The sequence below is a fragment of the Leptonotus elevatus genome, chromosome 12, assembly GCF_054856555.1.
Source record: "Leptonotus elevatus isolate MCC_2025b chromosome 12, RoL_Lele_1.0, whole genome shotgun sequence".
Classification (NCBI taxonomy): Eukaryota; Metazoa; Chordata; class Actinopteri; order Syngnathiformes; family Syngnathidae; genus Leptonotus; species Leptonotus elevatus.
Window position 1 is genome coordinate 10,549,893 of NC_141250.1, and position 27,915 is coordinate 10,577,807.

Sequence of the window (27,915 nt, forward strand, 5' to 3'; positions counted from 1 at the left end):
CGATATTCATATTGCATTTGATCAAAAATGTAATTGGCAATTGAATGCTCTTACAAGAGCAGTCTTTGTTCTTTGCACATTAAATCATTTGCTCCCCAAAATGTATCAATACATTCTATTTTAAATATTACCATCCTCCCAAAGACGTATATATACTTCTTCTTTTTTTTATGCTAGAGCATACAGAAGGTTTTGGATACAGCCTCTGAAGAGAATGCTTGAAACAATGGTAATTATTACAAAAACGGCCAGCAGGTGGTAGCAGAGTATAAGAGATCAACCAGGGTCATGTTGCAACAAACTGTTTCCCCCAATGTTTTAAACAGATTTGTGAATAATAATGAAACTTAGCTATATTCTAATGCTAATTGCTGCAAAACGGAAACAGATAAAAAAATATATATTTTTCCCTGATGAAAGAAGAGACTCTAATCGTTCTTTTTATAGCAAAAGACCCACCATGAGGAAGGAGTATCCAATCCATAGGCTGCGCCATCCAGCGGGACACTGCGGGATGGTGATGTCCTGGCTGTGCATGGCGATGGCGACCGACGGGGCCTCGCAAACCGAGCAGCGGCTGATGTAGGGTTTGATCTCGCCCTCCTCCACAGGCATCATGGGCAGCGGGGCGGTGGTGGACAGCCAGTAGGACTTGTCATTCCTGCTGGCGTAGTAGCAGATGTCTCCAGGGTTGCAGTACAGGAAGGGCATGGTGCTGAAACGTGGAAGGCAGGAACCAGCCAAGCCTGACCAGAACAATATGAAGGTGACGCACATTGATTTCACTTTTCATCAAGAATGACATCACTTCAGTTTATCCAGACTCACCAAGATCCTGATTGTGAGCCTTTTCCTGACCTTCCAGGTACAAAAGACTGTATCCATCCCATATTTTTGACATCCCCACGGGGCACATGGGCTTCTGCTCAGACTGACTGTGCTTGACCAGCAAGTAACCCACACTGACACTGCGGCCGGGCATGCCAGGTAAGCCCGAGGCACCTGACTTACCTCGGTTACCTTGAACCAAAAATAATGCAAAAATCAACAAACTGGCACACACGGCGACCTGAAGCCTCAACTTCAACTATAATCGTTACATAATAAATCAAGAGTTCAAAGATAAACTCTTGTGCTTGACTATCCGTCGATCATTTACAACACTCAGTAGTTTCTCAGTTTATCAATGAAACATTTACAAAACAAGAATGGTTTGAAAAAAATCCTATTTGCTAACTAACCAGTTAACCTACTTTTCAATCCTTTAATCCGAGACTATTAACACTAATCCTCATCTGCGCTGATCAGACGTACCTTCCATGCCTTGCAAACCAGCATGGCCCACTTGACCCGCCTCCCCACGGAACCCAGGCGTTCCCGGTCTTCCACTTATTCCAGGCATGCCTTTCTGTCCAATGGGCCCAACAAAACCTGAAAAATGACAGAGCCCGCCAATATGATCTCCTTAATTCACTTGACTGTTTGTCAAAATTACAGAATTGAAATGTTTTCGCCTATACGATTTGCAGTACATATATAACTATATTAGTGTTGCATTTAAAAAAATATGTTTTAATGAATTTATTTGAATGTTTACACAGTATATAGAAAAAACTGTGTTGGAAAAAACTTGAAATATACATTTTTGAAATCAACCAGACATATTATTATCGATTTATTTATTCATTCATTGTTTTGTTCATTAAAAAAAACTGACCGGCATCTCCAGAGGGTCCCCGTGGTCCTGCTTCCCCTTGGATGCCTCTCGGTCCTTGAATACCCTGTCGTCCCAGAGGGCCCCTCTCTCCTGGGACTAACCTAGGATCTGCAAGTGGACCCTGGTTTCCTGGCAACCCACGGAAACCTGCAAGCCAAACAGAACATTTAAAACAACACCAGGACAAACTGGAGACTAACCAATAGAAAGTCTTAATCTAATAAATTAATTATTTACCTGGAGGTCCAGCATCTCCTTTAGGGCCATATGGTCCTCTCTCTCCCTTGATCCCAATCTGACCTGGAGTCCCCATTGAGCCATGTTCCCCTTTCTCACCTGTAATGTGACGTAAATGACCAGAATATATCACGAGGGGTTTGGTGGATGTGGATTTGTGATGTGGCAATTTTCGCAGCGTAAGCATACTTTACCTTTCTTCCCAGAAATCCCATTTGGTCCCCTATATCCACTTGAACCTTGGTCTCCATTGAATCCTTTCCTACCAGGGGCTCCAGGATGCCCAAGTACTCCAGATATACCCTTTTCTCCAGCGGAGGCATCAATACCAGGAAACCCTCTGGCTCCAGGGAAACCTGGGAAACATCATTTTAGGGTTAGTAAAATGGATGACAATTGAGTCATTCTTTGCTGCTTATGCTCCATCAGAGCATTTGGGATCAAGTCTAGGTAAACAGTTATGGTAATGATGGTTTTGGTTGTTGAAACAGTTGGGTAAAAAAATAACCCAAATTAGGTCAAAAAGGTACCGACCCAAATGCTTGGGTTATTTATTTAAATAAAAAGTTGGGTCAAATGAATAACACACAAAACAAATTGGGTTTTGGGTTATTCTTTTGATGGGTCGATCACCCTAAATTGGATTTGTTTGTGGGTTATTCATTTGACTTAATTTTTCGGTTTAAATATATAAACCAAAACATGGATAGGTCCTTTTTTGACCCAATTTGGATTATTTTCGACCCCCCCATGCACAACCCAAAAAGTTGGTCCAGAACCCCCTCTCCTCCACACTACAAAAAGTAGTTTTGCTATTTTAAAAACAAAACAAAAAAAGTTTGTTTGAGGGGTTAAATAAGTAAACCAAAACGTTGGGTCGATCCCTTTTTGACCCAATTTGGGTTCTTTTTGACCCAACTGTTTTTAGAGTGTATATTCTCACCATGGAGCCCTAGGGGTCCAGGAAAGCCCTTATCCCCTGAGGGTCCTGGTCTGTCTGGTTTTCCATCTGGTCCTGTTGGCCCGCGAATTCCTGATGGTCCAAACTGACCTTGGTTACCTGAACAGACCCAACATTGGAAAAGTCTTCACTATGAAATAAACATGACTCATCTGAGAGCTTAGTAAGTGGCCGAGAAATTTACCAATATCTCCTTGCAAGCCTTTGGAACCCGCGAGGCCCGGCACACCCGCCTTGTTGTTGGGGTTGCCACCATCACCTTTCTCTCCTTTCGGTCCTGGGTTGCCAGATGGTCCAGTAGTATCCAAACCTGACAAGAACCAGAAGCAATGTTCAACTCCCACAATGGCTTTCCTCAATTTTGGATACTCAAGTATTTTTTTTTTTACAGTTACAGGAACACTAATATGGAATAACATGCTGCATTAATACCTGTGATCCCAGAGACACCCTTTTGTCCTTTCAGTCCATCTAATCCATAAAGACCAATGAGGCCAGGGACGCCTGCACACATTTGCAAATAAAGCATGAATGTGACAAATTTGAAATTGTTATCTGCTGAAAATGAGCAACACTGAATTCATTTCATCCTCTCACCTTTTGTTCCTTGAAAGCCTGGGAAACCTGGCTGCCCCTCTTTCCCAGGTGTCCCAGCAAAACCCTTATAACCTTGGTTGCCAGGAGTTCCTTTCTGTCCATCGGAACCTACAATTAAAAAAAAAAAATTGAAAAATCATTGATTACAACTGCAATGTAGTTCTGTGTAAAAGAGAATAGGTAAACCTCTTACCTGGATATCCCACATCACCTGCATCACCTGATTGTCCCCTTTTCCCTTCGATACCATCAAAACCAGGGAGTCCCGTCTCTCCAGCCAGCCCAGGTATTCCTCTCGAACCTATTTGGATGATATGAAACCTTTCACAACAGCACAGCGAACGCCAGAAATGCTATTCGGCACTAAAACATGGAATGAATGATAGTTTGCTTTACCTGGGTCTCCCGAAGAACCAACCTCCCCTCTATGTCCAGTTGTTCCTGGAATGTCGATGCGAGGGCCACTCTCACCTTGAATCGTTTAAAAATTAGGGGTGGCAAAATGAGTGCGTTAATTTTGCGTTAATTTAAAGTTCCTTTATACCACTTATTTTTTTAAATGCGCAATTAATAACTGCCCCTTACTTAGAAAGCTTGTACTGGGGGAATTCCAGTCGCAGTAGACACGTCCACGTCAAAATTGATCAGTAATAAATGTAATAATAATGCATATATTTATGGAGACTAGGGTCAAGTTGTATTTTACAATTTTAAAAATGTGCAGAATTTCAGAAGTTTTATGTTAAAGATTAGATAGCTCTTAATATGAAACGTAAAATGCACTGAGCTGTCACCAACGTCTTACAAATGCAAATGACATCAAACACAAATCAATATCACACTCGTTTTTTACAGTGTGGTACGTCTTTTTAATTTCAAGTCAATTTGATGAATTATTATGAAATTACTGTATTAATGACTAAAAGATCCAGCCATATTTCTATTAGTTTAAGTCTTTTCCACTTTTATGTTAACGAGAGCATGATTTTATTGTACATAAAAAAAATAAAAAATTGGAATCGCCTGACACCCCTAATAAAAATATCAAGTAATGATGAACTATTGTCAACAAATATTGTTTATTTTTAAGCCAATTTGGAGTTTGTACCTTTGATTCCTTTCTTGCCCTTGTCTCCTGATGCACCATAGGCACCAGGTCTTCCTTTGGTCCCCTAGAAAAAGAACAAGACATTAGAAAAATGGACAGTGACAAGCAAAAAAACAATAATGGAACATTAAAGTCGACATAGAGACTCTAGACTCTTTGACAACCAATTCCTAGTCACCTTTTGACCACTCATTCCATCAAAGCCAGAAATTCCTTGACTCCCAGTATACCCTGGCATTCCTTTGAGCCCCGATAACCCCTGTGCACCGGGATCTCCATGGAAACCCTTTTCATGACCGGGCTCTCCAGGAAACCCATGACCTCCCTCTCGGCCCGGAACACCAGGAAGACCCTTTGAGCCTGTGGAAATGAGTTGTGAGGAAGTAAAATGCCATTTTTTGGACAATTACTATCTGATTTACCTCTTGGTCCGACAAAGCCTTGATTTCCTAGATTTCCACGTTCTCCCTTGATTCCTTTCATGTCGACGATCATCTTTGCAGGGATCTTTGGCTTCTCGCCAGGTGGCCCCTTTAACCCGCGATCACCTGGCAGACGCCAATGAAATCAGCAGATCAGAGAGAGCCTCTATACTAACGGTGGAGATCACGTTTTGGAAAAGACTCGGCTCGGCTCGGCACCTTTTTCACCAGTTTTGCCTGTAATTCCTTTTGGGCCAGTTTGTCCAGACAATCCAACGTCTCCTTTAATCCCACTGACTCCTTTAATGCCTGTATTACCAGCGGCCCCGCCAAAGCCCGACATGCCAGAAGACCCTTTGTATCCTTGAAATTGAGAAACATTGGCTCACCAAAAAGCTTGAATCGTGTACATTTGGGCTGGAATATTAGAGAAGTAGTCATCTGTGGAACTGACCTTTCATCCCTGGGGGTCCTGGTTTTCCTTCTTGCCCAGGTTGTCCTGCGTTACCTTGCAAGCCGTTCTCCCCATCAAACCCATAGTTACCCGGTTCACCTGGGAAACCTTTTATTCCAAATACACCAGGAGCTCCCGGGTTTCCGTCTGTACCCCTTAAACCAGTTAAACCTGGATAAACAGGATAAGTAAGGTACATTAAATATGAACAAGGACATCTCAAAGAAATGCACTCATGGATCGGGTGTCACCTGGGAGTCCGACAGTACCCGGTGGCCCTGGTTCACCAGCATTGCCAGTATCACCAGGGTAGCCATAATTGCCCGGTGGCCCAGGACTTCCTTCCACCCCCTGCGGGCCTGGAAGGCCAATGCCACCTTTGGAACCAATCATACCAGGCATACCCGACCTTCCTGGAGTGATAGACAGAATGAAACATCAAATCAAATAAAAACCGTAGAGTCTAGTCTACCGAACATTGCGATGTTGGAGCAAAAATATTTTCAAACATGCCCTACCTGGGAAGCCTGGATCTCCCTGATCTCCAGCCAAACCCTTGCTTCCTTGAAGCCCATACAGTCCTGGGTCACCAGGGGGTCCCTGAAAGGCACCCAATACTTCCCCGTGGACACCTTTATCCCCAGGTAGTCCAATTCGTCCGGACAGTCCAGGCACGCCTGGCGAGCCAACGGACCCTTTTCTGCCTGGCACGCCCAAATCACCGCGGGGGCCGGAAAAACCTATCACAAGGGATCAGAAGGGTTATTACAACAAAATGGTAGGGTAGTAAACCAGGGCTGAACTGGCACCAAAAATTGGCCCTGGTATTGTCACCCGACTCTGAACCACGCCTGGCTTCCACATAGCTCTGCCACTGATGTTGATTGGTTCAGTGGTCGCTCGTGGAAAAATTGAGAAAATTAATAATAAAATAGCACCACTTTGGCCCCAAAAAAGGCCGGCCCACCGGGCACCTGCCCTTTATGCCAGATGACCGGTCCAGGCCTGTAGTAAATAATAATAATAATAATAATCATTAGGGCTCATAGATTGCATTCACTGTCATTGCTTACCTGGTGGTCCAGGTATGCCACCTGGGCCGTAGTCTCCTCGTTCTCCTTTTCCTCCCTGTAGTCCGAATAGACCTGGAACACCTTTGTCACCCGGAAAACCTAATAATTGATGAGAGAAAATACAAGTAAGTCCAGCTCACGAGTTGCCAAAGAGCAAGACCACTCTGATGCTTCTGGTCTTTACCCGTGAGACCGGGTAATCCTCTGGGTCCAGGAGAACCAGGCAGTCCAGGAGGTCCTGGGAAAGTCCCACAAGGACCTAAAAAGAAAAGTAACAAAAAACACATTCGTTTTTGATTATCATGGTTTAAGTAACTGTACACAAAAAAATAAAAAATAAATCTGGTGACTTTGTCTGCTGCGCAGCGTGGGTTGTGTTTATAGATCGCAATCGCATTATCTTTACATTAGCAACACACAATTGTACTTTTACCATCAAATTAAAAGCAATTCTGGCATAAAAAAATCATGCACGCAAAGCAAAGCACAAAGAGACTTAAAAAAAACATCATTATGCCTGCTACCTGTTACATCCCAATGTTCTCCATCTCCTGCTGGGCTACAGCCGCCTTTCAGTTGCGAGAGAGACAGAAGGAGAGAAGCATTCGGTACATTCGGTTATTCAAAAGCAGAAGCATTATTTTGCAAACAAGCTCAACCCCAGCTGGTTTGATGGCTGCGCGCCCTGCAACAAAGGTGTCAACTGGAGGAGGCACAGAAGGGAAAGTAACAGTACGATAGTAAAATATACTCATCATGCGTCCTGCTTTTTAATTCTCAAGCCATGATTGCTCTTTTCCAATTCAGTGCTTTGCAAAAAAATAATGAAAAGAGTTTATATGAGGTTAAAAAAAAGTGTAAAGAGTAAAAAAAAGAAAATGAGATGAAGCATCAAATGAAACAGCGGAGCATGTGTGCCATTGAATCAATTAGATGCTTCTTACCTGGGCTGCCAGGTGTTCCTGCAACTCCCGGATAACCATCAAGACCTGCATCACCGGCTAAACCAGCCTGGCCTTTGATGCCCTCAAGCTCTAGACCTGGCTCTCCTCTTAGTCCAGGTGCTCCAGCTCGACCCGGCACACCCGAGTAACCTTTTTCTCCGCTCTCTCCTTTGGAACCATCCCCCTGTTTACATGAACAACACCTGTAGCATCACCATCCTATGCATACGATTGATGGTTATTTTGGGAATGAATGAATGCTGGACTCACCGGAAGACCACGATTGCCAGGAAATCCAGGCAGACCACCTGGGCCCGGAAGTCCTGGCTTTCCTTGTTCACCCTCTAATCCCGAAATCCCAAGGTCTCCACGATAGCCTGCGGACATGATATTGCATCTGCATTAAGGAATATTGACGCTATACAGACACTGTGTCAAACTGTTGATTATGTGGATCTGATTGTTGATTAATCATGTCTTAAAGGGGAAGTAAACCTGAAATATTGCTTGACAATAATAATGTCATATGTGACCTCACTAGTCTAAACATGACATTCAGATTAATATCACATTTGTGGAATATCAATTATGAAGCAAATTCCAGCGCTTCTTCATCTATCTCAGGGGGCGGCCATTTTGCCACTTGCTGTCGACTGAAGATGACATCACAGTTGCTCTGTTAAACGTCGCCTTTTGATATTGATAAAAACGGCTGGATTTTGCTGCTTAACTCATATTCCACTAATGCAATACTAACCAAAATATTGTATTTAGACTAGTGGGGCTGCATAGAACATATCATAGTCAAGAATTATTTTCTGGGTTGACTTCTTCTTTAAGGCAATTGGGAAAAACTGGAGTACATGATTTGCTTAAAACTATTAGCAATGATGCTAATTTACTTAGACCTACGCTATGGTACAGCATTAGGTGAGCATTCCAACTTCAAAGTTACAGATTGCCGGTATTTCCCACATGTTTATTATTGTGTGTAGATGCCAAAAGGAGGGTTCAATAAATTGATTCTGTAGAGTAAATTTGACTAAACTGAGTCTATTTGGTCCCACTCTAAACTGAGTAAAATTTACACGTGGAAGAGAGCAAAATATTCAGAGTAAAAAAATTATATATATTTTTTTAAAAGACCTTTGAAAGATTTTTCACTCAGAAATTCTAAGTCAAGTTTGCAAAGAGAGATTTTGACTAAATTGTACTAGTTTATATATATATATATATATATATATATATATATATATATATATATATATATATATATATATATATATATATATATATATATATATATATATATATATATATATATATATAAAAAAAAGTAAAGTCACTCAAGGTTTGAGGAACAAACCCACAACTTCAGGTTGGGAGACAGCCAATCTACTCCCTGAGCCATGCAGCTCCTACTGTGTGTTAGTATATCGCTCTAGCAGCTGGAATCTTCGTACCTCCAAGAGGATCTCCTTTTGGATGTTAGCAAACAGTATGAGTGGCATAGCTCAAGTGGTAGAGTGGCAGTCTTCCAAACTGAAGGTCGTGAGTTTGTTTCTCCACACTTGTGTAATTTAAAAAATAAAAATAAAAACTTGTAAAATGTTCTCAATTTTTTTTTTTCAAAAATGTACTTAGAATTTCTGAGGGAAAAAACTTAACTTTACTGTTTTTGTTATGGGATAGGCCAATTCTCTCGTACACAGTCCTTTGAGTAAAATTGACTTACGCTCTTTCAAGTGTAAACTTTACTTGGGACCAAATAGACTCTGTTTAGAGTAAAATTTACTCTACAGACTGTACCGTGTCAAGTGTTAATTATTGACTATAGCATACGTGGATGCTCGTGTGTGATGTCTCGACAGTTGTCGCTACTAGTTTAGGCTAGTATGCTAACTAATTTAATGTGTTTCATGTGGATAGGAATTGTTTATATTGTGTTTGGTTATTCAACTACTGAATACAGTGACGGTATAATGATGCATTTCTTTATTTCATTCTTGAACAGCAAAGGTTGGGCGCCATTTGTATTGTCGGTCCTAAAATAGTGGCAACGGAAATGATAACAGAAGTGTGGTTAAAATATCATGAGGGACTGACAGAGTACCGATTTAAAGATTGGTTTGGCTTGAAAAAAAACAATGAAATAAGTAAAGCACACCTTTCTGTGTAGCCACAGCTGTGTCTCCTTTTCTGCCTCTTGGACCTGGCTCACCGATGACCCCCGAGATTCCCTGCAAAAAGACATCATCGTGTGAAGTGAGCAGGAAATCGAACGATGTCTGATTTCTCTTACTGGGAATCCATCCACTCCCGAGGGCCCGGGTTCACCAGTGCCACCCTCCCTTCCAAACTCTCCAGTCATCCCAGGGTCTCCGGCGTCACCAACTGGCCCGGGTGGCCCTGCTGGGGAGTTGTTGACGGTGCATTCACATTGCCCGTGATCCCCTAAAAATACAAAAGCAACAAATTCACCATAACTTAACTCATTCACTGCCATTGAGGGCTAGAGACGTCAAAAATTCATTTGAACTATTTCTATTTCACTTTTTTTTTCTTCACTTTTGTTAACAAGAGTATGAAAACCTAGGGGGGGGGTATTGTACATTTAGAACAGATCTATAATTTGGGATTATTCGTGAGTTAACTAGTGAAGTCATGCAATTAATTACAATGCATTTTTAATAATCTTTTCTTTTTTCTTTTTTTTTATTGCGTCAGGTGATAATTTTTTAAAATTGTAATTAATCATGACTTCAATAGTTAAGTCATGATTAATTACAAATTTTATATCTGTTCAAAATGTACAAAACATTTTTTTTCTATGTCTTTATATCCTTGTTAAAAGTTGGAAAATTTTAAACTAATAGAAATAGTACAAATGATTTTTTTTTTTTTACGTCTATAGCCGTCAATGGCAGTGAATGAGTTAAAAAAACAACTTCTACAACAACACTTTTTTTTTTTTTTTACTTAGCCAAAACAGTACCTTTGAGTCCCTTGAAACCTGCATTTCCAGGCCTTCCTCTACCACCAGGAGACCCCTTGAAGAATTCTCCCCCTTGATATGCCAGGCAGAAACATTGGACATTTAATCTTGCATTACTTTCAAATTAATAATGCTTATTGTTTACTCACAAGTTCCTTTGGGCCCTGGGAGACCTCTAGAACCTGGGCGACCAGGGTTGCCTGGTAGTCCTGCACTGGCAGCAGGACTTCCTTGTTCCCCCTGTTGGCCCTTCTCTCCTGGTTCCCCTTTTCTTCCAAACGGCCCGGCGTAATCAAATACTGACCAACCAAGGGAAGAAAAAAAAAAGTTTCAATTTTGATCCTGGAGTAGCGTATTTCCTCATGTCGTGGTTTATTTATGCAACTGTAGAGAGTACCTTGGTCTCTTCTTCTCGGTGGATCACAAGTTTTTTTTTCCGGAATTGCGTACAAAATTACTGTAAAGGTCACCTCGACAGATATGACGTTTATGGTATCACTCACTAGTCAACACTTGTCTTTTATTTCTCAGAGTAAATTCGTTTTTTTTGGTATTTATTTGGTTGTGATCTATGTGAGTACTATTTGCGAAAATAGGTTGTTTCCAGGGACAGGCTGGGAACAAAATTCGGCCCGGGAAAATCGTCAGTAGGGAGTGCACGCTGAAAATGGACCCGCTATTCACGAAAACCCCGAATTTCCCGATGGCCAGTCCAGTCCGCCCCTTGACGTTAATTTGATAAGTAATAATCTGATCTTTCTGTTTTCTTAACTGCTATCACAAACCTTGTTGCTGTGTGTACGAAGCGGAGCGTCCTGGTGGTCCAGGAATGCCTTGATCTCCTATCGGTCCCCTTTCACCTTGGGGACCTTGCTCACCGGGTGGTCCAAGGGCACCAGCTTATAAGGTTGAAAAACAAAGAAAAACATAGATTATTTTTAGCATCTGGGCATAAAAAAAAAAAAACTGTAATCATTACTGTGCTTGCTCTAACTGAATTAGAGATAATCAAACAATCATGGCGACTTTGGTTATTTATTTTAAATCACTTAGTATACCTGTTGAAGACCAGGGCCAAAGTCCAGATGAAGTCAATTCTCCAGCTTCACCTCTCAATCCCTAAGACACAAAATTAATAGAACTCATGTAGACTCCACAAATAAGTATAAGTATATTACAATCAAAATTTGAATAATGTCATGTAATTTAATGTCGAATTTCTCAATCAAAAATGAAAATAGTCACCTTGGCACCCGCTCTGCCTATTGGTCCTTGTTCCCCCAAATCCCCCTGAAAGAGAGACTCGTTAATAACGCTAGGAATAGGTGACATCATCAGCCTTTGATGTGTCATACAAGCATACCCTTGGTCCAGGCCTCCCAGGTGCGCCAGGTAGACCCTAGAAATGCATCCAATGCGCATTATGAAGACAAAATGAAACACAGGCCTGAAAGAGGTCAGACTGGAATATGCGGAAAAGTGCTCACTCGTGATCCGGGGAACCCGTTAATTCCAGTTTCTCCTTTGTTGTCAGCCTGTAATTAAGCAACCGTCACGATGCCTTTTATGTGATAAAAACGAGGCATGAGAGGCATCAGCGAGCACCTACCGGATCCCCCGTTTCTCCTTTAGAACCCTTCGCTCCGGTCGGGCCCTAAGATGATGTGCATATTTTCATACCATGCAATCGAGACGCATTTGAGGAAGGACAATGCAGCGATTGTACGCACCAAGGGTCCGAAAGGGGGCTGACTGTGGGGATGAGTGGAGTTTCCTGGCAGTCCCGGGGGTCCAATCTCCCCCTGTGGTGCAAAAAAATGATGACACAAAAAAACTTGCCAATGTTAAATGAAAGAACGAAATTTCCACAAATGGGTATCCAGGATCTCTTACTTAACTGCAGAGAAACCAGGCATTCTATTGAGGCATCAATTTGAGCTAGTGTTTGATGACTAAATATTTGATTGCTTACAAAACTGCTCTGAATATTAGACACCTTATTTAACGTCGGCATCTGTTTGAGGGGACAGCTGTACTGTCTTTACTCAACTACAGAGAGCACCTGGCCTCTGATCTGAAATAAGCGTCTATTTATGAAGTATCTAGGGGGTGTTCATGTGACATATCCTAACAATGTCATTGACAGAAGCGCTCACTAACCTGGTCGCCCTGCGTCCCTTTGATTACATTTGTCACGGCCTGTGCAGAAAACACACACACACACACACACACCAAAATGAGCGAATGCCTTCAAATTGAGTGACAAAAGTCGTCCACATGCAAATTAAAATTTGAGTCCGAGTTACCTTAAGGCCACGAGGACCCGGTGGCCCCGGTGGACCCTAGAAGCAGGAAAACGGAAAACTTTTAACACTCACATGTAAGAAATATTTATTATTATTATTATGATTTTATTTTAGAAATTGTTATTACCTTCGGTCCTGGGATCCCTGGGTTTCCTTGCCATCCTCGGTTACCAGGGGCGCCCTGTGAAAATGTCATACAAACAATTTGGCAAGTCTACAACGACAACAGATTTCACTAAAATATGGAGCAGGCATAGGCAAACCCCCGGCCCATGGGCCACATCCGGCCCAACCAGTCTCTGACCGGCCCTTGCACCCTTTTCAAATCAAAATAAAACAAAATATGTGGTGCTCTTATTTTGAGGCAGTGAGCTGGTGCTGCAACTTATGTCTGCAGTGTTGCTGGCTTTGCTACAGTTTTTTTCCCATCTATCTTAAATCTCTCTCTCTCTCTCTCTCTCTCTCTCTCTCTCTCTCTCTCTCTCTCTCTCTCTCTCTCTCTCTCTCTCTCTCTCTCTCTCTCTCTCTATCTATCTATCTATCATATGATTGGCTGCTTGCTATTCGGCGTGAAATGGAGAATGGAGGGAGCAAGGTGAAACACTGTGCAAACAGTATTTGCAGTTTTTGCTCTGATTTAAGTGCACAAGTGTCTTTAAAATAAGTGCCACTGGGTACTAGTTAGCCACAAGAACAACATGAGTAGCCCACGGATCTGTTCTAAAACTAGCTCCTCAGCGATGGGACAGTAGTCGAACATGTATTTATTTGTCTTTGTTTGCTAACAAGTGGGCATCAGACTAGCTAACGTGAGCAGAGTCAAGGGACCTTAGGCAGCTGAGGATTTAGAAGCACCGTGGAATTACCAACATCGCTGCGTAACAGCATTGATTAAAATCACAGCCTTTTGATTTTTAATTGATTATACATTCCAAAAACTTCAAACCGGTAACATTTAGTGTTGTAGTAGCCCTCCATTACAAGTAAGTCAAGCTCAACGTAGCAGTTGTGGCCTAACGTTGACCTTTTTACAGTGCACGTTTATGCAGGAGGGGGCGTGGCTTTTGTCAGAGACTCGAGGGCGGGAGGGCCATTCCCGTTTAAAAATGAGGTTAAATGAAAATGATACATCATTACGCATGAATACAAATCCAACAACCGTGTCTTACAAGTAGCCCATTGGTTCCCGGTGTGCCGGAGTCTCCCTGCGGGCAGATGATCAAAAATATTCACATGATGTGACCGCAGCAAAACGGGCTTGTCGACATCACGCAAATGTTTCATGAGAAATATTCTTCACCCTGAATCTCTGCATGTACACGGTCACGTCCAAGGTGTCGCCCTTCTCCCCCTTCCGGCCCCCTTGGCCCTGACACGAAACACAAAATCAGGTACTGAAAGTACAATTTGCAATTTGTTATCAAAACATTCCGGAGGTACGCTTACAGGAAAACCAGGTACTCCTAGACGGCCGATTTGACCCGGGACGCCGGATTCTCCCGCTGTCCCGTTACAGCCGTCTGCCCCGGGCTTTCCTCTGGGTCCCGGATGTCCTGGGTGGCCCTGAAGAAAGGAATCACCATTTCATTGTTTTAAAATGTGTCCACAAAATAAGTTACTTACCGGAATTCCATCGTTTCCAGAGAAGCCGGGTACGCCTGTCATACCCTGCGGACAAACAATTTAACATGAGCATATCAGAAGGTTGTTTTTTTTCTTCAAACAATTCCATCGATTTACAATTTACCATATTTCCTTTGAGTCCATCGTTGCCATTCCGGCCGGTGTCACCTTTGTGCCCCTTTGGCCCTTGGATGCCTGTATCTCCTGGCCTCCCCGGGGGCCCTGTGATGCCTTGGGGACCAACAGGCCCATGTTGACCCTGAGGAGGGAAAGGAAACGCAAGTGTGAGTCAGTTCAGCGTCCAGGGGGAGAAGAGACGAGAGTCATTTAGTCACATTTTTCAGTGTCTTCCGTTATATGTTAACATTAAGTTAAAGGACCTAAAGGCAAATTTATGTGGTAATTACCATTGTTGAATGTTTAGTTTGACAGTAAACTTAAAATGGGAGTGGCATTAAACAGATTGAGGTCTCTTTTTTTTTTTTTAAATTTGTTCATAGTGTTGAACATCAGCTTGTTGTGAAGTGGGTTGATTTCATTGCCACGATATAGCGCGGCTATGTCCATTTTTTGCTCAAAATAAGAAGCAAAAAAATAAAATGCCGAACGACAGCTCATGTCTTGAAACACTCGTAAGTCGGGTCACTTGTATCTCAAGGCTCCACTGTAGCAATTTTCCTCTCTTCTTCTCTTATTAGATGTGGAATAATTTCTTATTTGTAGTAAATGTTCTTTCAATTTCAAATGAAAATGACTAATTCTTGTACACCAGTGGTTCTCAACCCCGGTCCTCGAGTACCCCATCCAGTCTGTTTTCCATGTCTCCCACAAGCAGCGCAGGTGTTTCAAACGATCAGCTAATAAGCAAGCTCTGCATGAAGCCTGATAACGATCCTCAGCTGTGTCGACTGGGGAGACATGGAAAACAGGCTGGATAGGGGTACTCGAGGATCGGGGCTGAGAACCAGTGTTGTAGAATATGGAATTGTATTTTTTTTGTGCGTGGCAGCAATAAGCTGGCGTAAAATACGGTGTTGCATTTAAAAAAATAAATAAATAATTTTCTCTTATTTTTGCATGTTATATTAACTAAGTATTTTTGTACATTAGTCTGTTTCTTAATTTTTTTTGATTTTGGGCCATGTGGCATATATGTAGACCTATTTTACTGGTACAGTAGTTAAAACAAAAGTTCTATTTATTTAAATTGACTTTAAATTTGAGTCTAGATTCAATTTATGTGATTATTTGATTGGTATTTTTTAATTATAGAAAGTCTGGCATTAAAAGAAAAACTTTCAGGTCATGTTATTGTAAAAATGTGTTTTGAGTTAATTAGCATTTATTTAATTTTATTTTACATTAAATTAAATCCTAGTCTTTTTTTAATTTTTTTTTTTAAGTATTAATACGATATAATAATCACTCCTTTAGCCAACTTTTTAAAATGTCCTCGTGCAGTGTTCATCTCAGTGTTGCTTTTTTTGGGGCATTTAAAGCTCTTTACACTCATCTAGTGGCCAACTTGTGTTACTACAGCATCAGCCTCCCACTCATAGCCGAATGTAGGACACAAATACCCCCTTAAAAGGTAAATACAAAGATTGAAAAAATAACAACATTCTTGTCGACATTCCTGTTTCTGTGTCTCTGTTGGGAGCGGTTCCGGTGGTCTGAGACGTGGGTTGAAGTGTTGGACTCGGGAGAAACTATGAGTTTACAAATGATTGCGAAACTTGTGGTCTGTGATATCATGGGAAACGGCGTTGTTTGTTTGGTGTGACAAAAGGTCAGCCAGCGAGGACCACTAAGGTTGGGGGGCCTGAACATGTTCTAGTGAGGACAAACAAAAACATCCCCAAATGGTTTGGGGTCATGGGGACACCAGGCTTCAGCTAAATGTTACCGTCTTCACTGTAAAGCAAGTTAAAAATTATTATTTTTTTTGTTAAAACAAAAAACAGTGCACTCACATTTTAATAATTTTTTTTCAATTAATAAATCCTAAAATGTGTGAATTCTGATGCCTGTGTGTGTTTGTGCGCGTCTAGACAGTTGTGATGACCGACGTTTCGGATGTGTGTGTGTGTTTTCTGTTTTGTCTCGCATCATCTGGACCATGCAGCTGTTCACACGAGACCGACACCATTCTGACCCCAAAAATACAACCAAACGCCACCGCATGGGGGCGCCATAACAACACGGATTCCAGGTCATGGGCAGACCTGCACCTCTCATTGAATGTGTATGCGCTTACAGCCATACAATTCATCCCTCCATTATACCGCTGGTCCTCATTATGGGACAATTTAGAGTCTTCAATTAACTTGACATGCATATAGCACATATGAAATGTTAGTGGAGATTTGCTAGACCTTCTATATGTCAGAAGTGAACTATTTACAGGCAAGATTAGGATCAGAGTTATGATCATGGTCAATGTGTAAAGAAACAGATGTGCTCCCCATTGTTTTGCTGGAAAAGCCCTTTCACAGGATGATGCATGACGACCCCCCCCCCCCCCCATTTGCATGCTTTCATAGATTAAATCAAAACTTTATCCGGATATGGTTGAGCAAAAATAAAGACTTAAATGGAGTCTTTTGGCTCCGTCAGTAAAACATTGCTTCCAATTATAGTATACAGGTGAGTTGGATTATTCTTATTCAATTATAGTATGGTGGCCTTCACAAAAAGCTTATAAAAACACGGAAAAAATCACAAACTTTAACTTTAACTGTTTACCAATAAGCTCGGGTGAGGAAATGACCCATAAAAAAAATCATGGATCTTAATGACAACAGCATAAAAAAATATATTAAAAAAATACATTCCTTTCAAAGACAGTTGTGTTCATTAGCTGGACAGTCATGAAGGGTCCAAATCCCCATGGTAAACTTGTGCTCTACGTCACAATCACCTTTTATTTTTCAAATGGACAGTGGGCTCAGGTCTAAGACGAAGTAAATAAATAAATAGAAATATAATAAAATAAAATATGGCAAATAATGTTTGTAAAATGTGTAACAAAAAAGTTAATCATAATAATAAAAAACAATTCTCATGGTATATTTTATTTAGAAATAATTTAAATATACTTCATTAATTGTTTAGTAAAAATAACTACAGTAATACATTTTTAACTAACCATATTTTTCTAGTGGGAGAATGGCTAAATTTCAGCAACAAATGTGACAAGACTTTAGAATATTTTCTTTTTTAGTTTGACTTAAACTATCTATCTATCTATCTATCTATCTATCTATCTATCTATCTATCTATCTATCTATCTATCTATCTATCTATCTATCTATCTATCTATCTATCTATCTATCTATCTATCTATCTATCTATCTATCTATCTATCTATCTATCTATCTATCTATCTATCTATCTATCTATCTATCCATCTATCTATCTATCTTTATGAGGGTGTCCCCCAGGGGTCAATGCTGGATCCCCCGATGCTTAAATTGGACATAAATGACATACATGCATCTTACAATTATTAATGAAATAATTACTTATCCCCAGTCTCCATCCATCCATCTAAAAGCCATGTGCCTACGTCAACATTTGGGATCATGATATGCTGCATTCAAGAAAATTTTATATTCATTTTATACTATAGAAAGACGACGCCCATCGTGAATGCAAAATGTCAAATCAAGTATTGATGACAACCAGTCAAAGCGCAGGTTGAGATGACTTTTAGGCCTTGGTGGAGGTATCTGCGTTACATCGCCGGCTTGGGACACTCAACATTCTTCAGCATCGCGTTGCCGTCACCTCCTTTCCTTCATTCTTCGTCCTCAGCTCGCCATTGTTATCGGCCTGTGCTGCTTCCACCAGCATTTCCTGCCTTCCTCTCCCTAAACTCTCTTTCGAAATCGCCGTCAAAGTACTTCCCCTCGTTCGGACGCCAAGGGGACAATCTCTTGACAAGGCAAGCGGATAACAAATAAAAGACATCCTGCTGTTGTCTGCGCTCTCTACTGTAACACTGTGAACCGAAACGAGTTCATTGCAATTGAGCTGAGATGTGATGTTTTAATTCAAATGAACATGCGGTGTAGAATTTATGACATGGCCTATATTTTAGATTTGAAAAAAAAAATGGATTGTGCAAAAAATAATTCATATCAAATTGCCTCATATTGTAAAAACATAATATATTACATCATTTGACCATAAATAATGACCCTAATTAAGGAACATACATGAAAATGCGAGCAATAACGGAACAATAATATGAGAGTTTCCCATGCTGGTCTGGTAAATGGCGTCTGTGTTTTATCCAATCACTTCTCACCTAATTTAGAGAGCATAAAATTCTACACACACATCGTAAGACACAGACACACCAGCTGACCGATCACAGTGATGCTGAGGTATGCTGTCCTTTGGAAAGTCAGAAACAGACAGATAAGACGTCGACTGGTTTGCCTTCAAAGACGGAACCTCTGACCTGAACGTGCAAATTCGAAAGACCTGCGCAAAGGACATGTGGTCGAACAAGCCACTTTATTAGGTACACCTGAATGTTGCCTATTGAAACCTAATACATTACAAAAGCTGTATCAAAAAGTCTGCTTTTACCGAAAATAAATAAATAAACTCACTTTTGATTGATTACTGTTTGTTTTTGAAATGGGTCACTATATTTTGGATCTGAGCAAGAGCAACGGACGACACATTGTACAAATAATATTTCAATGTACGGATCCCTTTAAGTGTTTATAGTAAACAAATCCTATTTTTTTCCAAACAAACTTAACTTATCATCTCACACAATATACATCAATAATCATTCCCAAAGATGCAGATTATAACTTGAATCTACAGCCGTCACTTTCTGTAGGTGTAAAAGCAGGATTACAGACGGTTTCATGTTCAATATTCTTCAAGAAAAAACTAGGCTGAACTTGAAATAGGTCTACTTCTTGTTTTCACTCTTCCTCTGTCAAAATTTACAGTGTCAAATTAGTGTGCCACCATCTAGTGGCTGACAGTAGCATTACACCCAACATAAATGAGAGGCATAGCAAAATTGAGTTATATAATGTATTTTAAAAAAAGAAAAAGGAGGTTCACTGTATACAGTATACTATTTAATTTTTTTCATATAGTGGGTAGCCAATATTTTTAACATTCCTAGAATGTTTTGCCTTTGCTGACCTCTAGTGGATAAAACCACACACTCATAGCTGGTTCTTAAGACAGCAAACAAGCAACAATATATAGACTGCAATGTGCTTTCTCATATTAGTCACAAACTCTAAGTAGTTTCGATGTGACATATTTACTGTCGTCACAACCGGCACCATGACATCTGTCGGAAAACTGCCAAGACCCCCACCAGACACCCCCCCCCCCCCCTCTGGCTTTTGTGTGTTTGCATTTTTGTTATTCTTAAATCGCACATCTATTAGTCGTTCCGTCTGACGCCGTAAATTTAATCTGGTCCCGGGAACTGTCTCCTGGGGGGACGTTTTGGGACGGGCCCAATAAGAACAGGATGGGAAACACACGGCCCTGTGTACCGACCTCTAACCTGCGGGAGAAATAAAAATCAACCCATAAACAACTGTCCGGAACTGTCTTTGTTGGAGAAGAAGAAGAGAAATCAAAACTAGGACAGTTTAGCATTTCACAATCAGCAGATGACCACTTGTAAATTCTTTAATTATGATATATTCATCGTATAATCTACTTTAATCCTTTTTGAAATGACACACATTGCAAAATGTCCATGTGAAGGGAATTGAAGAATCTAAATTAATGTCCATATATGTGAATGTGTGTTTTTCAATATGTGCCCTGGCGAACGGTTCAAGGTTCCTGCTGGAACAAGCTCCAGCTCACCCGTAACCCAAAGAAGAATGAGCGGCATAGATAATGGGTGGACAGATGCCGGAGTGGAATGTTTCTTGCTCAAGGACACTTTGACGCGGTCACCATTGGTGAGGATCGAACTCACAACCTCATGGATGGGAGAGGAACACTCTACCACTGAGCCACGCCGCCCCGATCAGGCACAAAAAGCCAGAGAAAAGGCAAAAGCAAATTTGAGATTTATGTTTCTAAGTTGAATTCTAAGTTGTAGATTCTTCATGGACGTTTGACTTTCTTTTTTTTTTCCTTCAAAATAAAAGTCATCTTAAACCCTGTTATTTTCGCTAGGGTCAATCTGACCCGTGGGTTGTTTTATCAAACGAAAAATATTAAACAACGCAAATTCAATTCTTAGATAAAAAAATAATAATACAAATATAATCCTAGATTTTTCTTTCTAGATTTTACTTACATGAATATTGTCCCTGGGTCAAATTTGACATTAGAGCATGTTTAATTAATAAAGCTGCAGCATTCCCCCCCCCCCCCAACTTTAAAATGGGTCAGCTTGACCCACACAAGTTTATTTAACCTCAAAGTGTCGATAATAACAATAATTAAAAAATAATAATGAATGCAAATAAGGCTAGGAGAAGCTTGATTAAAAATAATTTTGAAAAAGTCAATATTTTGTTTCTCAGGCACAGCTGTGATGTTTGCGGGTCAATTTGACCCGAGCATATAAAACAAACATTGCCGTGCATATTTAAAATGCTTTAAAATGGGTCAATTTTGGTCATGTTTAATGAGCCAAACGTATCAGATTTTTTTTTAAATTTTTTGTTATATTGCATGAATAACTCAATTAGCAACCATTATAATTCATATTTATAGTTGATTACAAATATGCCGTTACACTTTTTGTACTTTAAATGGGTCAATTTGACCAAGAGAATTTTAATGATTCAAAAGCATCAGATCCAAAAATATCTATACTTCAATGTATTAAAATAATTTAATTTAATGCAACAATTTTATTATTTTAATTAATTTAATAATTAATCTAATTTAATTTAATAATTAATTATGTAATAATTAATAATTAATTTAATTTTTATTTTATTTAGAAACATTTCAAATTGGGTCAGTTTAACCCGCAACATCAGAGAAGGTCAAAGGTTAGCAGTCGTTCGAGAAAGTGGAAAAATCCAAGAGCAGAATTGAACCAAAGAGCTTTCGGGACAAGTTTCCCTTGGAGGAATTTTGGTCCCATGTGACCCCATTTACAAGTTTGTATTGGATGTAACTTTTGTGAACTCATTTCCTGGAGATCTCCATGTCCATGAAGGGGGGCTCAGCTTAACTGGTGGGGGGGTTGCGATGGATGCCCCAAGGAGAATTCAGGCAGAGTAAATAAACATCTGCAGATGATGTTTGGATATCTATGAGAGTGTGTTTGGATCGGGGGGGAATGGGGGGGTTGTTCTCCATCCTCCTGCGGCTGAAGAAAAACGTTGATGACCCCGCTGGATGAGCACAGACTTCAAATATCCAACGAGGGTGCAAGGAAGGAGGTTTGACAGATGGATGCATGCTTTTGCAGTCAGTTACGACTTTTTGTCCCATGTTTTGTTTCTTCCGAGTCCCTGTTTACGCGACCGTCCTCATACGCATGCATCCAAATTGCCGAGCATGCGTTTAATGACCAGTGGCTGCACCGGACTCCAGGGCCAGATCCAAGAAGTGCTCGGACTTCCCGCCATCCTCCCGGGCTTGACACCTGCGCTCTTGCCTCAGGTCTGAGGAATGAGATGCCTGCGGGCCCAAAGCGCGCCTGTGTCGAAACAGGACGCAGCTGCGAAGTCCGAGCGTGAGAAAAAATATCGAATGGCGCACCGTGCGGAATGAGGTGTTGCCCTAAACGTGTCGATATAGAGCGTCTGCACGATGTCTGATTGTGTTTATGTGTAATGAGATCCATCGAGGGCGTGTTGGCTTTTTGCTCCCACGGTTATATTATGACTGCTTCTTTGGGGCGGGCTAATGTTTTTAGGGAGTTTCTACTTACAGTACCTCTTAAATTGAGTCATTGGGGAATTTTTACCTGCGGCAAGCACAAAAGTGCAAAGGCTTGTGGTGGTGATTTTGTCATCATTTGTTTGAATTCTGTAAAATTGTCACATGAAAATTCATGAGGAGGCCATTACATTTCCTTGCAATCCAAATTCAAATGGAGACTCTTATTGGTATTGTATCTGCCAACTACTTTATGATAATGTTGATCTTTTAATATGTTGTAAATGTTTGCATATAAAGATATATTTTTTAAACCTTGGTGGAGGCCTTCCTCAGTGTTATTAACGGTTTTAGATTTTTCAGTATAGAAACATTTTATTTCATTTAGAATTTTTTACTTTCACTTTGCTTTTCTCTCTCTCACTTCTCTCATAGTTTTTATTTATTTATTTATTTTTTAATAAAAATATTCTTCATTTTGTTTTTAGTATTTTTTAGTACATTTAGTAATAGAAATGTATCAATTATTTGTCAAGTGTAAGAAAAAAGATAACTAAGTATTGTGTAATAAAAATGACTACAATTCCCAAATGACTGTTCAACCTTCCTTCTCTGATCTATGAATGTACAGTAGTACTCAAATAATTGTAAATTAAAATGCTGCTATAACTGTAGTTAATTTGAGTTTTTTTTTATTAAAAAAAAACGTAAAATGCAGTTTAAATTTTGCATACTCTTTTTATTTTTTTGAATTGTTTTTTTTAGAAGCACTTGTTTTTTTATTGTATTTTATTAATGGATTTAAAAAATATATATAGTTTTGTTTACTTACTAGCAACAAGGAGTTTGACAAAATCTTGATACTTTGTTGCCCTCAGGGAACTTAATCTTTTTTATTTTTTGGAGCGTACAAGAATAAAGTGTAACTGCACATCCACTACAGTAGGTGGCAGTGGCGCTCTCACTGTCAGAGAGCTCGGAAGGAGTATTAGCTCATCTGCAGAGGTGTATTTAGAAAAATTTGATAGACAAATGATACTATTTATAGTCACAGAGGAGAGTTGGGTGCAAAATAGGATCTACTTCCTTGGCGTAACAAGAAATAATTGAGATTTTATAATTATTTATTATTTAATAATGATCATAATCATTATCGTTTTTAGTTAATTGTATAGTTATGTTCAGTTCAGTTCATCGTGGTATGCCTTATTTGGCATTTATGTTGTCAAAGTGGCAAATGCTACCGAAATGATTCTTGAAACGAGTGCTACTTGATTACTTGATCGTGACAATTGTGTTGGCTTGATTGTGGATTCAACTGTGGCAAAATAGAGTGCACTAGTTTATGTCCTAACGAACAACATGACGTCAAGTAACAGCTAAATCCATGAAGACCTCCCACAGGCAGTATTTTTCTGTATGACACAACACTGTCATGAAAACAAAAACTAAATATTGACACTTTGGGTATTTTCATTTACGGGTCAACTCACGTTTGTTGCCTGGCGTTTAAAATTTACATTAAGCTGTAGACTGACATGTCAAGTGTCATATGTAAAAATATAACGAACTAACTGCAGAAATGTGAGGGGTGTGCTCACTTTTCTGTGATACTGTTAATGCATGCACTGCTCATTCAAAGTACAAATCCAAACTAAACGGAGCTATTCAGCCTGGCGGCAGGCTACAAATCAGCCATTGGATACCTCGACGCATTTGACCCCTGACCCTGCGTCGAGCGTGATCACTCAGGGCAACTCTGTAAACGTTGAGAAAAATGGAATTCAAGAGGGAAAGGGACGTATTTACGAGCGCTAATTGTTTCCTGTGCGGCCGTCCCCTCCATGTAGCTTTCGCGAGACGACCTGATGGGGAACATATGGCGTCGCTCTGGTGACCCCGCATCACTTTTTCCTCCCGCCCCAAGGACACTCTTCATTGACCGTTACATATCCCGACTCCTGCGTGTAAATCAGATGCTACAGTATCTTCAAGGGGACGTCCCATGTGGACGCCATATTAACAAGCGTTACTCCCATGAAACTTGAACCAAAAAAAGACGTCTGGATGAAAGATACAAAAGGACCGCATTGCCAAATAAATCATAGATGTAAACAGACAATCCGCCAGTCACAACAGGAATCCAAATATATGGAGCCTCTTCGCCTCGTTTTTGTTAGCAGCGTTTGTCTTCGCCGTTTGTTCTGGCTGATGATTCAAGCACGCGGGACACAATTTACGTCAATACTCGACTGCTGACTGGGTTCACAGTAAGCAGAAACTAAATCTAAATTATGGATGATTATGGTAATTTTATTATAAACATACTATTATTGAATTTAGAATGTGTCGTGTTACAGTAAGAGAAAAAGTGCAGCCATATTTCTGCTCCTACAAATATATCCCAACATGTTTTATAGCTAGCAGCACATTTTCCAAACAACACAATCTTTGTCAGAACGAAAACTGCAGTGCACAAGCTCACTGTATTTAGCTGGCTTCATTACTCTAAACATCACGAGCTCTATTTTTGAAGAGTGGCGCACGTTCGGAGGAAAAATGGGCACGTGTGAATTTTCATGTCGGGGTTAAGTGTTAGTCTAGCGTGTTTGTGAATGTATCGTAGTAACACGCTATGCCTACCTGGGCGGTTGATTTGATCACAAAAAGTAGACAAAATTCTAGACTGCCTAAAAGGTGGCGTACTGTTTATAAATATATGGCAAATTGCGTGCAAATTCAGGCAACGACTATGATTAGGAGTATTATAGCAAAACAGCTATGACTTGACATTTTACTAAATGTTCTTGATGGATTAGGAGGTACATGAAAAATAGATTAATCGATTACTTGTTATTGTCTCTCTCCGAATGTTCTGAAGTTTGGTTTCCATTCATGTGTTTTATACTGAACAACTAGAGGCAATGTGTGGACTGAATGTAGCTGAAATTAACATAGCGTTTTTTTTGTTTTTTTAAAAATCTTCTTTCAAACTGATTGTGAGTGAAGCGACAGTGCCTCTGCTGGTTGCAACCAAGTAGTGCACTCAATTTTGACCGTTTTTTTTTTTCAAGAAGCGACTCAACGCTCAATTCCCCTCAATCAGCCGAATGACTGACAGAATGAATCGATTACAATGACAATTACTAATTGAAATGAAAAGAGTCGGCAATGAAGAATATCCCCATCATACTATTTATAGTTATTTCATTTGACTTGAAATCAAGCAGAAATGATAGGACAACACTGGCTGGAACAACAAACAAGAATTCAGAGACATTTAGTCCAGACTGCCGATGACTCACAAGACAAATGTCACAGGATCATAATACAAAGAAATTATTATCCTGAGTAAAAATTTCCAGTCCAATCCAACCCATGTTTGGCACACAGTTGTGCACCCAGCTGTTTATAGCTGTTTCTAATGTGGGGGGACTCACACCCAATTCTAAAGATGATGGGTGCTGTTAATTGAACAACAGCACTATTGTTTTTAGGATAAAAAAAAAAGAAGTACATTCCATTCCATTATTTGAATTATTGTTGCCATATTGAACTGAGTAGCCAGGACAGAGACTCGAACAAATATTACTTTAATTGCTTTACCATCGCTAGATCACAAACTGCCATCAATGGCACGACAACAACAACAAAAGCAATACTTGTGTAAATAATCCTTCATATGCTCGCTGAGATGAAATGTTGCGAGGATCTCAGTATGCTAATTGTCACTACCAGTTTAAATTCACTCTAAAAGTGACAAAAAATGTATACTTAAACACCAAAATGATACAAGAGTTATGTAAGTAAATGTTACACGTTACAACACAATCATACAAGGTAATTTTGTCTAACAGAAGTCTGCTGGCTTAATGCTAACATATAATGTGAAACGACCTTCACTAGGCTAACATAAATGAGTTTATAGGTTACAGGCAGTAGTTAGAAACCTTCTATAATCCCTATAATCCCTGCAACACATACAAACTGAGCATACAACATATCGTGTAACAATTCATACCGTTGCCTTGAGAAGAAGTCCAAGTTTTTCTCTCATATTGCTAGAATTTAGCACTTTTTTGGGGGGTATGATTTCCAGTTAAATTCTTCAGAGACCACTTTGTCAATTTGTGTTTCTTCTATCTTGATAAAATATCTCCTTTTAAAATCCCCCAGCTGTTGTTTAATCTGCCCAGTTTAAATCTTGCTACATCATAATATCACACAAGAAGAGCTTGTTACTGTCCAATTCCTGCATGGAGTTAATCCAAGTCCAACAATAACCCATCTTTCTCCGCACAACTTTTAGTGACAGCAACAGGTTTGGTCTTCCCAGACATCCCCTTACACCCCCCCCCCCAATGCCAAACAGTTGCCGGTTGTCTCTGCCAGGCCTTGTTGTGAACGATTTAGGGGATTAATGAAACTATTAGTGTTTCAGTTTAGGGATTTGGTGTTAATGACAAGATGTGTGAAACATTCTTACACAGTGGTCTCAGGACTTTTGTTTTGGATCTTTTTCTTGAGTCAATATGTTTGTGCTATAGAAAATTGTGAGTGGTGTAGCTATATGCTTGTCACTTGTGCTTCTCAAGTTAGCATTTACATTTAGCTGTAGCGCTAATCCTCATAAGGCTTATGGCTGAGCTGGAGCCTCTCCCATCTGACTTTGGGCGGGAAGCGGGGTACACCCTGGACTGGTGGTACACCCTGGACTGGTCACTAGCCAATCGCAGGACAAAAATGGACAATATGCCACGGAGGAGGCGGGACTTCCGACTTCCGGGGTTTCACCCATCAGATTTGTTTCCGTTTCCGGTTTGCGACGTGAGGGCTGCGTCCCAGTACTTGTGCTTCCGCCTTTGTGCCCCTCGGTTGCGCGTTCCCGTTGACGGGTGCGAGTGTGTAGTGTCGATATGCCCTCCTGCCGATGAGCGGGAGCGCGTGGTTGGGGGGGCGCAGGGGATGGGGTGCGAGTGTTGGAATGTGGCCGGAAACAACGCTGATGTGAAAAAACCCGGAAGTCGGAGGTCGGTGGCATCTACCCCATTGGCGAACAACCATTAACCCTTACATTCACACCTACTGAACAATCTAGAGTCTTCAATTAAGATACCAGGTATGTTTTTGGAATGTAGGATTCAGTCTAACTCCACACATGATCAGTTCCTGAGCTGAGATTTGAACCAGGCACCTATAAATTCTAAAGCAGACAAACTAATCACTCCCTCAACATGCTTATTCTTCTTAATATAATTTCATCAATTTGTGTCTGTGGAATGTTGTCTGATGCGACTGAAGCAACCCATGAGGTGATTCAAAGTTGAAGTTCAAGGGTTACTCTCCATCTACAAAAGAGCGCATCCTGTTTGCGTGAGGTTTAATGAGACGTGCTCTTGAGTAAACGTGCACGTCATGCGTTTGGAAGCTTTGAATTGTTCGGATGTGATCTTATGCACCGGGGAGCTATAAAGTATGAGTGATCCAAGTGGTTGTGATCCCTTGAACAGAACTGACTTGCATCCTTTTGGTGAACACACCATCAAAAGGCCTTTGAACCTTGTGAATTCCTCAACATTCCTTGTTGGGCCATTATCCCATCCCTGGAGTCAACAGGGAAGTACATG

General features: G+C 40.4%; 1 protein-coding gene across 2 annotated transcripts in view; it reads right to left on the reverse strand.

The window, feature by feature from the left end:
- The window catches only part of col4a2 (collagen, type IV, alpha 2), a 47,477-nt gene that overhangs the window by 2,040 nt on the left and 17,522 nt on the right, over positions 1-27,915 (reverse strand). Inside the window, exons 5-47 of one of the 2 annotated variants that reach the window (XM_086090813.1) lie at positions 14,562-14,696; positions 14,438-14,482; positions 14,261-14,377; positions 14,115-14,183; positions 13,984-14,019; positions 12,942-12,995; positions 12,815-12,850; positions 12,669-12,707; positions 12,239-12,310; positions 12,118-12,162; positions 11,996-12,043; positions 11,872-11,907; positions 11,754-11,798; positions 11,567-11,627; positions 11,294-11,407; positions 10,658-10,807; positions 10,509-10,580; positions 9,816-9,967; positions 9,681-9,753; positions 7,784-7,890; positions 7,514-7,697; positions 7,094-7,138; positions 6,754-6,828; positions 6,570-6,668; positions 6,015-6,236; positions 5,748-5,909; positions 5,497-5,667; positions 5,262-5,405; positions 5,043-5,168; positions 4,799-4,980; positions 4,621-4,684; positions 3,909-3,983; positions 3,706-3,813; positions 3,513-3,620; positions 3,348-3,419; positions 3,100-3,225; positions 2,898-3,014; positions 2,149-2,310; positions 1,955-2,053; positions 1,718-1,864; positions 1,315-1,431; positions 829-1,020; positions 460-746 (exon numbers count right to left, since the gene is read on the reverse strand). In XM_086090813.1, the coding sequence (XP_085946939.1) occupies positions 460-746; positions 829-1,020; positions 1,315-1,431; positions 1,718-1,864; positions 1,955-2,053; positions 2,149-2,310; positions 2,898-3,014; positions 3,100-3,225; positions 3,348-3,419; positions 3,513-3,620; positions 3,706-3,813; positions 3,909-3,983; positions 4,621-4,684; positions 4,799-4,980; positions 5,043-5,168; positions 5,262-5,405; positions 5,497-5,667; positions 5,748-5,909; positions 6,015-6,236; positions 6,570-6,668; positions 6,754-6,828; positions 7,094-7,138; positions 7,514-7,697; positions 7,784-7,890; positions 9,681-9,753; positions 9,816-9,967; positions 10,509-10,580; positions 10,658-10,807; positions 11,294-11,407; positions 11,567-11,627; positions 11,754-11,798; positions 11,872-11,907; positions 11,996-12,043; positions 12,118-12,162; positions 12,239-12,310; positions 12,669-12,707; positions 12,815-12,850; positions 12,942-12,995; positions 13,984-14,019; positions 14,115-14,183; positions 14,261-14,377; positions 14,438-14,482; positions 14,562-14,696 (4,590 nt within the window). The remainder of the gene's footprint in view (positions 1-459; positions 747-828; positions 1,021-1,314; positions 1,432-1,717; positions 1,865-1,954; positions 2,054-2,148; positions 2,311-2,897; positions 3,015-3,099; positions 3,226-3,347; positions 3,420-3,512; positions 3,621-3,705; positions 3,814-3,908; positions 3,984-4,620; positions 4,685-4,798; positions 4,981-5,042; positions 5,169-5,261; positions 5,406-5,496; positions 5,668-5,747; positions 5,910-6,014; positions 6,237-6,569; positions 6,669-6,753; positions 6,829-7,093; positions 7,139-7,513; positions 7,698-7,783; positions 7,891-9,680; positions 9,754-9,815; positions 9,968-10,508; positions 10,581-10,657; positions 10,808-11,293; positions 11,408-11,566; positions 11,628-11,753; positions 11,799-11,871; positions 11,908-11,995; positions 12,044-12,117; positions 12,163-12,238; positions 12,311-12,668; positions 12,708-12,814; positions 12,851-12,941; positions 12,996-13,983; positions 14,020-14,114; positions 14,184-14,260; positions 14,378-14,437; positions 14,483-14,561; positions 14,697-27,915) is intronic. The other variant, XM_086090814.1, reaches the window with a different exon arrangement.